Here is a 14,733-nt window from a genome sequence, read left to right as displayed (position 1 = left end):
TGTGGCTAAAGGGATCAGGGGGTATGGAGAGAAGGCAGGTACAGGATACTGAGTTGGATGATCAGCCATGATCATTTTGAATGGCGGTGCAGGCTCGAAGGGCCGAATGGCCTACTCCTGCACCTATTTTCTATGTTTCTATGATCCTGTACTGGTATGTCATGGTTTTCAGGCTCCTGTACCTTCTTCCCAATGGCAGAACCGAGATGAGAGTGTAGCCAGGGTGCTGTGAGTCATAAGGGGGGGCACAGTGGTAGAGCTGCTGCTTTACTGCGCCAGAGACCCGGGTTTGATCCTGACTATGGGCGCTCTCTGTACGGCATCTATGCGTTCTCACTGTGACCGCGTGGCTTTTCTCCAGGTGCTCTGATTTGCTCCGATATCCCAAAGACGCACAGGTTTGTAGATTAATTGTCTTCGGTAAAAATAATAAATTGTCCCAAATGTGTAGAATAGGGCTAGTGTTCGAGGTCTACTGGTCGGCGCAGGCTCGGTGGGCCGAAGGGCCTGTTTCCACGCTGTATCTCTAAATTCTAATATGCGGGTTTGTAAGTTAATCGGCCTCTGTAACTTGCCCCTAGTGTGCAGGGAGTGAATGAGAAAGTCGGATAACGTAAAACTAGTGTGAACGGGGTGACTGTTGGACTCGGTGGATGTATTTCCATGCTGAACCTCTAAACTAAACTAAAGCTAAGCTTGAAATCAATTCTTTAATATTTTGTATTCATGATTAGCTGACAGCTGAAAGGCTGGAGAGTTTGACGGGTGAATATAGAGCTAATAACTGAACCTATTTTACCTTGTTTGATGCCAAACAGATATTTGGATGTGAGCCCTTTTGCAGCAACCGATCAAAGAAGTCGCACCTTGAATCCTCAGAGAAGAACGACAAATGATACTGTTATTGTGTCAAATAATCGTGGAAATAAGGCCAATGAGAATTTACACATGAGGCCATATTATGTGAGTGGATATGCCGGCTCTGAGTTTAGTAGCTCTGGTGCCTCAACTTTACCATATATTCAGTCACCTCTTACATATAGAGCTGCAGAACCCAGACACTGGCAAATGTGCAACTTGCCTGCAAACATGGATGCATCTGTCCTACCAGGTAATGGATTTTACCAGTGTAATCCAAGCCAGCCTTTCCCACGTTATAGAACCATTGAGCACAGAGAGGGGAATGCAACAGGTCATATGTGGGAGAGTGACCCAAATCGCCAATATAATGCAGTACATTACTTCAACCCTCCACTCTACCGAGACTGCCATTACAGCGATGAGAAAAACTCACTGCCATTGCAGCGAATTACTACGTCTCTCTGCAGGATCGTGCGGACTCCGTCACTAAAAGAGTACCCCAACAGAACCTTGCACAGGGATGTTGTGTCGGATGAGCTTCAGTCATGGCATGAGAGGGCCAGACAGAGAAATGGCCATCCCCACTCGCTGGACAGACAGGGGGCTTTCCGGGGTCCGAGATCTCACAGCCGAAGCAGAGAGCAGTACATGCGTTGGCCAGCTCTACCCTTGCAGGTAAGACCATCCAAATGAATTTTCAAAATACGCAGTAAATCTAGTAAATGAACACCAGAGACCCGGGTTCGATCCTGACTACGCGTGCTGTCTGCACGGAGTTTGTACGTTCTCCCTGTGACCGCGTGGGTTTTCTCTGGGTGCTCCGGTTTCCTCCCACACTCCAAAGACATACAGGTTTGTAGGTTAATTGGCTTCAGTAAAAACTGTAAATTATCCCTAGTGTGTAGGATTGTGCTTGTGTAAGGGGATCGCTGGTCAGAGCGGACTCGGTGGGCCGAAGGGCCTGTTTCCGCGCTGTATCTCTAAACTAGACTAAACTCAAAGAGCACAATTTTAAGCCGCTTTGAGATGCAAACTGCACGCTAAAAATTCTCATGATTAATTCCACTGACATTATATTTGGATTTACAAGCTTTTAGTTCATTGGAGACACAAGGAACTGCAGGTGCTGGAATCTTGTGCAGAACACAAAGTGCTGGAGTAACTCAATGGGTCAGGCAGCATCTCTGAAGGACATGGCGATGTTTTGGGTCAGGACAGTCATAGTCATATATTGTGGAAACAGGCCCTTCAGCCCAACTTGCCCACACCTGGCTGCCAACATGTCCCAGCTACACTAGTCCTACCTGCCTGCGTTTGGCCCATATTCCTCAAAACCTATCCAATCCATGTACCTGTCCAATTATTTTTTAAACATTGCAATAGTACCTGCCTCAACTACCTCCTCCGGCAGCTCGTTCCATACACCCACCACCCTTTGTATAAAAATGTTACCCCTCAGGCTCCTATTAAATCTTTTCCCTTTAACCTTAAACCTATGTCCTCTGGTTCTCCATTCCCCAACTCTGGGCAAGAGACACTGTGCGTCTGGATAGACTATTCTGAAGAAGGGTCCCGATCCGAAACATCACCTGGGAATTCCCTATTTAATTCAAGTAGACAGTTTATTTTGTGTTCAGGCAAGTTCGTATTTGATCAGGTTATCATCTCTTCTCAATTCATGTGAGTTTGGTTACACTGTGGTTAGAAATATCTGTGTTATTTGCTGCCTAAACAAGTTGAATACAAAACATGTTAGGACAGAGAAACATCCCATTGGAACTAGAAGTCTAGCAAATGTGGTCTTCACCATTTTAGGAATCTTTCACAGTAGTTATATTACCTCCCGTTATATTGACTGTCATAAATATGTAACTAGATCAGCCTTTAATGAATGCAAAGGCACAAAGCTCTGCTGCCCACAAGGCATGACAGGAAACACTACATCAAATGATTGTGTAGTTGTCAAAGGATTGCTGAAACAAACAAGGTTTTGCAGGAATTATATAAACATTGACGAGGCAGCTACTAAGGAGTGATGATTAGCTGCAATTCTATAAATCAGTGAGGGATTTGTTGCTGGAATAATAATAATGGAGTGAACCAGCCAGACCAAAATTAATTTGGACATTTATGCAGGTTCATGCATAGGATATGTTTAGAGGGATATGGGCCAAATGCAGGCAGTGTGGGTGGGACCAGGAAAGTTGGGCATGTTGGTCGGGGTGGGCATTTGTGCAGGTTAATTGCCCTGTAAATTGCCCGTAGAATGCAGAGAGTGGATGAGACAGTGAGATGACATTGACCTAGTGTGAACGGGTGAGCAATGGACCCGATGGGACAAAGGGCCTGTTTCCAAGCTGAAGAAATATCCTTCAAAGAAAAAGTTTCAGACTTGAATGATCTCGAGTGTTTGATTATTTGACTAACATCATGACAAGATTAATTGTCTTGCACATTGGCAAGACGAATAATGAAGTAGAGCTTTACTCCAGATAAGGAGATGTATGTCGACATAATGTGTTCAATAGAGATGTCAGTACAAACCGTTTTAAAAGTCCAAAGGCTGCATTAACATTCAAGGGTCATTTGAGTTCATCTTGGCTTAGTGGCATCTACTTAGATATGCAACAATGAACTTCTTTCATTTCAAAATCCTTTTTGGTGACTATAAAATCTTTCCACATCCTGCACAGGTGATCTTCTCCAGGTGCATATCCCTGGATGGAAATATTCACTGTTTCTCAAACTACATGTCGCTCCTTGTTCACCAAGCAACCTTTGATGGTTTTGCTTACAGTACTGTGGTCTTCCCCTTTGGTCCAACTCCCTGCAGCTGGTTTCAAAAGCCTTGGAAAACCCCCTTCTCTTTGACTGTGTGCTCTTCTCCATCCAGGTCTTTTTTAATCTTGTCTTAGCTGCTCTGTTCCCAATCAGTGTTAGTTTTAAATTTTGAGATACAGCATGGACACAGGCCCTTCGTCCCACAAGCTCCACCGATCACCCTTCACACTAGTTCTATGTTATCTCACTTTTTTGTCCACTCCCTAAATGCTATGGGCAATTTACAGAGGCCATTTAACCTCCAAACCTGCATGTGTGAGATGTGGGAGGAAACTGGATCACCCGGAGAACGGGAAGGAGAATGTTGTTTAAGAGGTTTTCAGCTCGGCACATGGATAGGAGGGATATGGGTCATGTGCAGGTAGAGGAGATTGGTTTATTTTCCCCTCATGTTTGGCACAGACATTATGGGCCGAAGGGCCTGTACTGTACTTTTATATAAGATAGACACAAAAAGCTGGAGTAACTCAGCGGGACAGGCAGCATCTCTGGAGAGAAGGAACGGGTGAGGTTTCGGGTCGAGACCTTCTTCAGTCTGATGCCGACCATCGATAATCTATTCACTCTAGTTCTGTTTATCCCACGTTCTCATACACTCTCTACACGCTCGCGGCAATTATCCCATAAACCCGCACATCTTTGGGATGTCGGAGGAAACCCTGCAGAACAAAATCTACATCTTGACAGTGTTAATTTTCTTGCATTGTTCTTGACTATTTGCAGACATAATCAATAGGCGAGAAATTAAATTGCGTGGCAGTTATGGCAACAAAAGTGCAATTGAAACTTGGATTTCTCAGCGTGCAAAACAATAATGATCGTTTCCAGATCGTAAACATCACGTCAGAAATTCAACATGGCACTTGTTGCCTTAAATCATGCATTCATCCTCCAAAATTTTGCACCACTATTCTGTGGCATTATGCCATTCTCTATGCAAAATTCCCCTTGGAGCACCGCAGGAGAACTTGGACCACTTTGATTTGGGGAACTGGATGCTCCCAGGCCAACTGGGTATTTGCAATGTCAGATTAGGATTCCTGTACATTTAATGCTTCACTTAAGTCGTCACGCTCAACTAAGCATCGTAAGGTCATAAGGGATAGGAGTAGAATTAGGCCATTCGGCCCAAGTAAGTCTACGCCATTCAATCATGGCTGATCTATCTCTTCCTCCTAACCCCACTCTCCTGCCTTCTCCCCATAACCTCTGACATCTGTACTAATCAAGCATCAAATCAACTTGTGATGTTGCTGCTAGTCCACCATTACCAACCCCTATAACCCTTTCTCCCCAAACACCAGAGGTCTTTTCAAAACCACGACTCTCTGGAGTCCATCAGATTGATCCTTCTGAGCCAGTGACACCCTTCAGTAGAGCTGCTGCCCCACAGCACCAGGGTCCCGGGTTCAATCCTGATCTCGGGTGTTGTCTGTGTGGAGTTTTCATGATCTCCCTGTGACCGTGTGGGTTTCCTCCGGGTGCTCTGGTTTCCTCCCACCTCCCAAAGACGTGCGGGTTTGTAGGTTAATTGGCTTCTGTCAATTGCTAGTGTGTGGAGAGTGGTGGAGAAAGTGGGATAGCATAGAACTGGTATGAATGTGAGATCAATGTTCGACATGGACTCGATGGGCCGAAATGCCTGTTTCCATGCTGTATCTCTAAAACTAAAAACTAGACAGGTTTAATGTTTAATGGAGAAGTCAACCATTTTGATTTAGCCGTTGCACACATCAGATTCTGGCAGAACTGATACGCCTTATAATGCTTTACTGTTTGGGTTCTGCATGGACTTTTTCAACTGATGACAATTGATCTGTAGCTGCAGCAATTTAATAGGGGTAAAAATCAACCATCAGCGTTTTTGCAAATAATGACTCATAATAACTGTCCATGTCTCAACCACATCCTGTTGATGTGCCCAAAGATACTAGAGAAGCGCTCGTCTAGTATCTTTGGTTGTGCCCATAACGTCAGGTGAAATGCTGAGAGCCAGATTAGAGGGCACTGCGACATGTAAGAGAGAAGAAACTCTTTCATGCAAATGAGAAGCAGTAACTAGAAATAGAGTGGAGAGATTTGGGGTTACTGCTGATTTAACCTTAGTAATTAGTAATTAGCAAATTAATCAAATAACATATTCCTAATCTAGATGCAACAGGAAAACTCTACAGGTCTGGTTTTCTGATAGGAAAGCTCACCTGGACCAGTACATAATGGAGGCAGCACAGTGGCGCTAGAGACCCAGGTTCGATCCTGACCTCGGGTGCTGTCTGCGTGGAGTTTGCACGTTCTCTCTATGACTGTTTGGTTTTCTACCGGATGCTCCAGTTTATTCGCGCATCCCAAAGACTTGCGGGTTTGTAGGTTGATTGGCCATCTATAAATGGTTCCTCGTGTGTCTAACAGAAGATTTTCACTGTATCTCGGTACATGTGAAAATAATAAACAAAACTAAACTAGGATTTACTGAAACTTCTTTACAATAAGTAGAAACAAGGAACTGCAGATGGCCAGGCAGCAACCCTGGAGAACATGGATAGATGACGTTTCTAAACATAGAAACATAGAAAATAGGTGCAGGAGTAGGTCATTCGGCCCTTCGAGCCTGCACCGCCATTAAATATGATCATGGCTGATCATCCAACTCGGTATCCTGTACCTGCCTTCTCTCCATACCCCCTGATCCCTTTAGCCACAAGGGCCACATCTAACTCCCTCTTAAATATAGCCAATGAGCTGGCCTCAACTACCTTCTGTGGCAGAGAATTCCAGAGATTCACCACAAAAAAATTTTTCTCATCTCGGTCCAAAAAGATTTCCCCCTTATCCTTAAACTGTGACCCCTTGTTCTGGACTTCCCCACCATCGGGAACAATCTTCCTGCATCTAGCCTGTCCAACCCCTTAAGAATTTTGTAAGTTTCTATAAGATTCTAAAGAAGTTTCTAAAGAAAGGGTCCAACCCGAAATATCACTTATTCATATTCTCCAGAGATGCTGCCTGACCCACCCAGTTACTCCAGCACTTTGTGTCTTTTTGTAACAATAAAAGCAGATTTTGTGCATTTCAGACAGCTGTGGAGGCCAAAGTCATTTCAATATTTTTAAGGCGGAGATTGACAAGATTCTTGATTAGTAAGGGTGTCAAGGCAGGAGAATGGGTTTGAGAGGGAAAGATTAATCAGCCACGATTGAATGACGATGTGCGGAATGGCCTAACTTTGCTCCTATGACATGAACATGAACTTATTTATCGTTTTCTTCTTGTTTTTCACAGAGACACATGCCGCATTGGGGCAGAGATTGTGCACAAAATCAGTGGTACATGACAGAGGAGTCAGAGATGGCAAGCCAATTCTAAAGCCGGAATTTTGCGGGTTGAAATTCCTGATCATCGTAATGAAGTCGGTTGGCCGTGGCAATAACGTCCGTCTTAGTGAAGAAACAACATGTATCGACATTCGTCCAAATCTTCCATTTTTTTTCCACATTGCCATTTCAATGACAAAAATTTTCATGTCTGCTTTCTGGACCAAAAACTCAAGATCGCAACCATACCTTAATCTAAATGTTCACAAGTATTTGAATGGAATCATTTCTCTTCCTGCCCCTGGAATGGTGTTCCTGTTAATTCTTCATTGCGGATTTGCGTTTCTGGTGCTAACTGATTAGAGTTTTTGTTTATTGATCATAGGTGGCAAATATTGACCATTGGTTGATAGTCTGTAATTACCTCGCATTATATGTCCATCGATGCTTCTCTATTGAAATTCTTATTTATGTTTTCCTTTTGCTATCTGATTTACAAAAGTTTAAAACTATTGAGCGATACAGTTCTTTTGAAAAGTTATTCATTTTAGAGGGTAAAATATATGAAAATAATAGTGATGTGTTTTCTAGACATTGATTCAAACAAGTTTAACCAAGTAAAATTGATTACTGCTTTATTATATTGTGTCAGAACTGCTATAAATTAGACAAATTTATCACGGAAGAAAACATCCCATCAATAGTATTGAAGAGGTACAAGGTGCTGGTTTACATAAATGAAAACTGCAAAGTGCTGGGATAACTCAGTGGGTCAGGCAGCATCTCTGGAGAACATGGATTGGTGATGTTTCGGTTTGGGATCCTTTCCTCGGACTGAAAAAACGGATGTGACGTGGGGTGGGGGACAAATTCTGGTGAGTGATAGGTGGATAGAGGTGAAGGGAGGGAGTTTTCATTGGCAGATGGTTGGACAAAGGCTAGAGCTGAAAAGACAAATTGTGTGAGATAAGGATACATGGATAGAAGAGATGCAAAATGTGAAGCCAGAGGAAGGAATATATATTTGGAAGGGGACGGGGGAAGAGGAAAGGGAAGTAGAGATTCTGAAGAAGGGTCTTGACCAGAAACATCACCCATTCCATCTCTCCAGAGATGCTGCCTGTTCCGCTGAGTTACTCCAGCATTTCGTGTCATGGGGAAGTAGAGAAATGGTGTCCATCCAAGTGGGGTACAGTGAAGAGAAAGGGAAAAAAATAAGGTGGAGAGAAAGGAGCAGGGGAAGCAGTTTAGTTAGCTAAAATGGGAGAATTCAATGTTCATATAATTGGGTTGTAGATTCAGTTTTAGTTTATAGTCACATGTACCAAGGTACAGTAAGAGCTTTTGTTGCCTGCTAACCAGCCAACGGAAAGGCAATACATGGTTATAATTGAGCCATTCACATGATAAGAGAATAACGTTTATCGCAACGTAAGCCAGTAAAGTCCGATCAAAGATAGTCCGCGGGACCCAGAGGTAGATAGTAGTTCAGGACTGCTCTCTGGTTGCGGCAGGATGGTTGAGTTGCCCGATAACAGCTGGGATGAAATTGTCCCTTAATCTTGAGGGGTGCGTTTTCACACTTCTATACCTTTTGCCCAATGGGAGAGAGGAGAAGAGGGAGTGGCCAGTGTGTGACATCCTTAATTATGTTGCTGGCCTTGCCCAGGCAGTGTGAGCTATAAATGGAGTCTGTGGAAGGGAGGTTGGTTTGTGTGATGGTCTGGGGTGCATCCACAATTAACTGCAATGTCCTGCATCTTGGATGGAGCTATTCTCTAATCAAGCCGTGGTGCGTCTCAATAAAATGCTTTCTTTGGCGCATCTGTAGAAGTTGGTGAGGTTTGTTGGGACATGCCAAACTTCCTAAGCCTTCTAAGTTGATGTGCTTTCTTGGTCGTTGCTTCATAATATGGGTGGTCCAGGAGAAGTCGGTGGTGATATTTACTCGGAATTTGACGTTTTCAACCATCTCCACTGCAGTGCCGTCAATGCAAATGTATCGCTTTGCTTCCTGAAGTCGATCATTATCTCCTTTGTCTTGCTGACATTGAGAGAAACGTTTTTGTCTCAACACCAAGACACAAAGTTCTCAATCTCCTTCCTGTACTCCAACATCATCATTGTGATATCCACATTATGGTGGAAGTGGAAGTGGAATATGGGATAGACACAAAATGCTGGAGAAACTCAGCGGGTGAGGCAGCATCTATGGAGAGATGGAATTGGCAACGTTTCGGGTCGAGACCCTTCCTCACGAGAGTTTGGGAAAGGTCAAGAGTGTGCATAGAGGAGGTTACCAAAAAGAAGGAGGAGAGATGGTGTTGAGGGATGGTGAGGCTTTGAAATCCCAGAGTGGATCAGAGGTGAACGTAATCCTGTCGAGGCCTGGGGGAAAGTGCCAGTGAGCAAGTTGCCAATGAGCTCCGTACAAATGGGATCAATTTGCAATGTTGGCGATCTTCGAATAAATCTAAAGAAAATTGCATCCCCTCTGCCATCATTTTTAACAAGAACTTCTACAATTTCAACATAGGCCAGTACAGCGCAGGAACAGGCCCTTCGGCCCACAATCTCTGTGCCGAACATGATGCCAAGATAAATCTCCTCTGCCTGCACATGATCCATTCCCTGCATTTCCACACACCTATCTACAAGCCTTACATCTGCTTCTGTCGTATCTGCCTCCACCACCATCCCTGACAACACATTCCAGGCACCCACCATGTAAAAACGCTTTCCCTACTCATTTCCTTTAAACGTTGCTTCTCTCACTTTAAAGCTGTGCCCTCTAGTCTTTGACATTTCTAGTCTGGGAAAAAAAGGTTATTTTAGTCTACAAAAGGTTCTGACTTGAAAGAGTTTATCTGGGTAACTAAAAAATTGCACACAAAGTGCGAGAGGAACTCAACGGGTCAGGGAGTGTCTGTAGATATTCAGGGATAGGAAATATTTCAGGTCAGGTTAGATTCTGACGTAGGACTGAAGAAGGGTTCCGACTTGAAAAGTCACCACTCTGAAGAAGGGTCCCGACCTGAAGCTTCATCTATTATGTCTTCCAGAAATGCTCCCTGACCTGCTGAGTTACTTCAGCACTTTATGTCCTTTTTTGCTAAACCGGCAACTTCAGTTCCTCGTGTCTTTCCATTCAGTAGATTCCAACAAAGACCAGGGGCAAAAGCTCTGCCCAGACTTGAGGAGGCAAAATCTATTGTGCACCACTGTTTTATTGAGGGAAGATTGAACCAAACACAAAATGTCTGATGAGCAATTGGGCTTTCTCACCCTATATAAAAGTCGAATAGAGATGCAGCAGGTAAACAGGCCTTTCAGTCTATCGAGTCCATACCGACCATCAACTTCCCCTTTACCCTAATTCTACATTAATCCCATGTTTTTAATCTCATACCATTCTCACCAACTACCCTCAGATTCTACCACTTTGTTACGTTGTAGGGACAGTTTACAGAGGTTGATGGTTAAATGATGCATTTATTGTCACATGTGCAAACGTACAGTGAAATTATTTTCTTACGTGTAGTCTAGTACTGTATACCTAAGCACAACCTCGATTAGCAGTGTACAGAAATATTCTACTGAGCCCGCGTGCAAGAGGCACCAAGGTTAAACCAGGTGTTACTTGCTGTGTGATGCCCACTCCATAACCTGTAACTTACCAAAAAATTATTTGACTTCAAAGTATGAACGATTGTTATAATTATCTAGGATAAATTATTTAAAAAAATACTGTAAAAAACAGATTAAATACTTCAAATGTATCCTGAAGGTCAGTTGTATTGTTTTTGTACAACAGTATTTTGAAGTATGGAAATTATTTCTTTGGGTCAGCTGGCTGTAATAAACATTTTTCCATCAACTTACAAGTAAATATGTCTATTGGTTATAGTAACGCAGGCTGGCAAATTATTAAGACACTTTGAAACTCTTCCACTTTGTCTTTGCAAAGGCTTATTAAAGCTGTCCGAGAGATATATTATTTCAGGCATGATACTCAGAGGAGGTAGTTGAGGCACATACTATAACAACATTTAAAAGGCTTGGGCAGGTACGTGGATAGAAACATAGAAATTAGGTGCAGGAGTAGGCCATTCGGCCCTTCGAGCCTGCACCGCCATTCAATATGATCATGGCTGATAATCCAACTCAGTATCCCGTACCTGCCTTCTCTCCATACCCTCTGATCCCCTTAGCCACAAGGGCCACATCTAACTCCCTCTTAAATATAGCCAATGAACTGGCCTCAACTACCCTCTGTGGCAGAGAGTTCCAGAGATTCACCACTATCTGTGTGAAAAAAGATTTTCTCATCTCGGTTTTAAAGGATTTCCCCCTTATCCTTGAGCTGTGACCCCTTGTCCTGGACTGGATAGGAAAGGTTTAGAGGGATATGGCCTAAATGCAGGCAAATGGAGTCAGCTTAGATGTGGCATCTTTGTCGGCATGTACGAGTTGGGACAATGGGCCTATTTCCGTTCTGTATGACTACAAATCTATGACTCTGCAACTTGCATTGGGGATGGACCATCACGGTGTAGTGTTGGGGTACATTCGTGATATATAGGGCGGCACAAACACAGGCAGGTGGCACTAGTGTAGCTGGGACATGTTGGCCGGTGTGGGCAAGTTGGACCAAAGGGCCTGTTCTACGCCGTATGACTCTATGACACAGTGGCGCAATGGTAGAGTTGCAGCCTCACAATGCCAGAGACTCAGGTTCGATCCTGACTACGGGGTGCTGTCTGTATGGAGTTTGTACGTTCTCCCTATGAGCCTCTTAAACAACATTCTCCTACCCATTCTCTGGGTGATCCAGTTTCCTCCCACTTTCCAAAGACATGCGGGTTTGTAGGTTAATTGGCCTCTGTAAATTGTGCCCTACTATGTCGGATAGAACGAGTGTATGGGGGATCGCTGGTCGGCGTGGACTGAAGGGCCTGTTTCTGCGCTGTAGCTCTAAAAACTGGAACAAAAAAATCTAAAAGTGGGGAGATAGGTGCAACACCAAGATTGGGATCCAAAGAAAAATAGCCTTCTGGAGGAGTATGATGGGAGGAAATCAAGCACCGAAGGATGTTCTAAGTACCACATCTCTCTGCAAGCTGACAGATATTGAACTTCATGGCAACAGAACAGGCTGAACAGGTAATTCACCAGCTGAATTCATGTACAGTAAACGCTCCCACCATTAGTGGGACTAATGGTAGTTCGCAATTAACTTGCTGGGCAAAGTGCGGTTAGCTGAGGCTTTGAATTGACCAGTGAGGAGACTGAATCTTCCTTTCAATAGACTTCACTGAACAATCTCACCATGTCAGGCAGCTTCTCTGGAGAACATGGATATGTGACGTTCTGGGTCGGGACCTTTCTTCAGTCTGGTTTTCTGAAGATTAATGAGACTACAATGAATGGATGGGTCCCAAGGAATATGGAGGAACAGGGAGACGGTGGGAACAAGTCTAAGGATCCTTTAAGGTTCAGTGTCATGGCCAGATAGTGGCCTCCCCACCATCAACGGCATCTCCACGAGGCGATCCTTTGTTTGTTATATTTAGCTAACAGCACCACCTAGTGTCAAGTACAAGCAAAGACACAAATTGGAGTAACTCTGTGGGTCAGGCAGCAGGTCACATCTTCAGGATGGTACACAAAATTGCTGGGGAAACTCAGCGGGTGCAGCAGCATCTATGGAGCGAAGGAAATAGGCGACGTTTCGGGCCGAAACCCTTCTTCAGACTGATGGGGGGTGGGGGGGGGGGGGAGAAAGAAGGAAAAGGGGAGGAGGGTGAGGAGCCCGAGGGCGGGCGGATGGGAGGGTGGGAGGAGACAGCTAGAGGGTTAAGGAAGGGGAGGAGACAGTAAGGGCTAGCAAAATTGGGAGAATTCAATGTTAATGCCATATGGACGCAAGGTCCCCAGACGGAATATGAGGTGCTGTTCCTCCAATTTCCGCTGTTGCTCACTCTGGCAATGGAGGAGACCCAGGACAGAGAGGTCGGATTGGGAATGGGAGGGGGAGTTGAAGTGCTGAGCCACCGGGAGTTCAGGTAGGTTATTGCGGACTGAGCAGAGGTGTTTAGCCAAGTTTAATAGCCTGATGGCTGTGGGGAAGTAGCTATTCCTGAACCTGGTCGTTGCAGTCTTCAGGCTCCTGTACCTTCTACCTGAAGGTAGCAGGGAGATGAGTGTGTGGCCAGGATGGTGTGGGTCTTTGATGATACTGCCAGCCTTTTTGAGGCAGCGACTTCGATAAATCCCCTCGATGGAAGGAAGGTCAGAGCCAATGATGGACTGGGCAGTGTTTACTACTTTTTGTAGTCTCTTCCTCTCCAGGGCACTCAAGTTGCCGAACCAAGCCACGATGCAACCGGTCAGCATGCTCTCTACTGTGCACCTGTAGACCTGTAGAAGTTAGAGAGAGTCCTCCTTGACAAACCGACTCTCCGTAATCTTCTCAGGAAGTAGAAGTGCTGATGTGCTTTCTTGATAATTGCATCAGTGTTTTCGAACCAGGAAAGATCTTCAGAGACGTGCACGCCCAGGAATTTGAAGCTCTTGACCCTTTCAACCATTGACCCGTTGATATAAACGGGACTGTGGGTCCACATCCTACTCCTTCCAAAGTCCACAAAATGAAATAACTGAAATATCACATTTACATAAGTATTCCGATCCTTTACTCAGTACTTTGCTGAGGCACCTTTGGCAGCGATTACATCCTCAAGTCTTCTTGGGTATGATGCTACAAGCTTGTCGCACCTGTATTTGGGTAATTTCTCCCATTCTTCTCTGCAGATCCTCTCAAGCTCTGTCAGGTTGGTTGGGGAGTGTCGATGCACAGATTTCTTCAGGTCCCTCCAGAGATGTTCGATCGGGTTCAAGTCCGGGCTATTCAAGTACATTCACGGACTTGTCACGAAGCCACTCCTGCGTTGTCTTGGCTGTGTGCTTAGGGTCAGTGTCCTGTTTGAAAATAAACCATCGCCCCAGTCTGAGGTCCCGAATGTTCTGGAGCAGGTTTTCATCGATCCTGACCAGTCTCCCAGTTCCTGCCATTGAAAAACATCCCCACAGCATGATGCTGCCACCATCATGCTTCACTGAGGGTATGGTATTGGCCAGGTGATGAGCGGTGCCTGGTTTCCTCCAGACATGACGCTTGGCATTCAGGCCAAAGAGTTAAATCTTGGTTTCATCAGACCAGAGAATCTTGTTTCTCATGCCTTTTGGCAAACTCCAAGCGGGCTGTCATGTGCCTTCTACTGAGGAGTGGCTTACGTCTGGCCACCCTACCATGAAGTTTTGATTGGTGGAATGCTGCAGATATAGTTGTCCTTCAGGAATGTTCTCCCATCTCTGCAGAGGAACTCAGGAGCTCTGTCAGAGTGACCATCAGGTTCTTGGTCACCTCCCTGACCAAGGCCCTTTTCCCCCGATTGCTCAGTTTGGCCAGGCTGACGGAGGCCACTGTGCTCTTCAAGACCTGCAATGCTGCAGAAATTGTTTTTATACCCTTCCCCTGATCTGTGTCTCGACATAATCCTGTTTCGGAGGTCTATGGACAATTCCTTCGCCTTCTTGGCTTGGTTTTTGCTCTGACATGCACTGTCAACTGTGGGACCTTATATAGACAGGTGTGTATCTTTCCAAATCATGTCCAATCAATTAAATTTACTACTGGTGGACTCCAATCAAGTTGTTG

General features: G+C 44.7%; 1 protein-coding gene across 3 annotated transcripts in view; it reads left to right on the top strand.

Moving 5' to 3' along the window:
- inava (innate immunity activator) overlaps positions 1-7,651 on the top strand; it is a 46,989-nt gene extending 39,338 nt beyond the window's left edge. For all 3 annotated transcript variants that reach the window (XM_033042528.1, XM_033042530.1, XM_033042529.1), the window contains 2 exons: positions 819-1,536; positions 6,982-7,651. In XM_033042528.1, coding sequence (XP_032898419.1) covers positions 819-1,536; positions 6,982-7,065 — 802 coding nt within the window. In that variant the 3' untranslated portion in view covers positions 7,066-7,651. The remainder of the gene's footprint in view (positions 1-818; positions 1,537-6,981) is intronic.
- The last annotated feature ends 7,082 nt before the right edge of the window (positions 7,652-14,733 follow it).

The sequence above is a fragment of the Amblyraja radiata genome, chromosome 24 (genome assembly GCF_010909765.2).
Source record: "Amblyraja radiata isolate CabotCenter1 chromosome 24, sAmbRad1.1.pri, whole genome shotgun sequence".
In the NCBI taxonomy this organism is placed as follows: domain Eukaryota; kingdom Metazoa; phylum Chordata; class Chondrichthyes; order Rajiformes; family Rajidae; genus Amblyraja; species Amblyraja radiata.
This window is presented reverse-complemented; position numbering and strand designations above follow the sequence as displayed.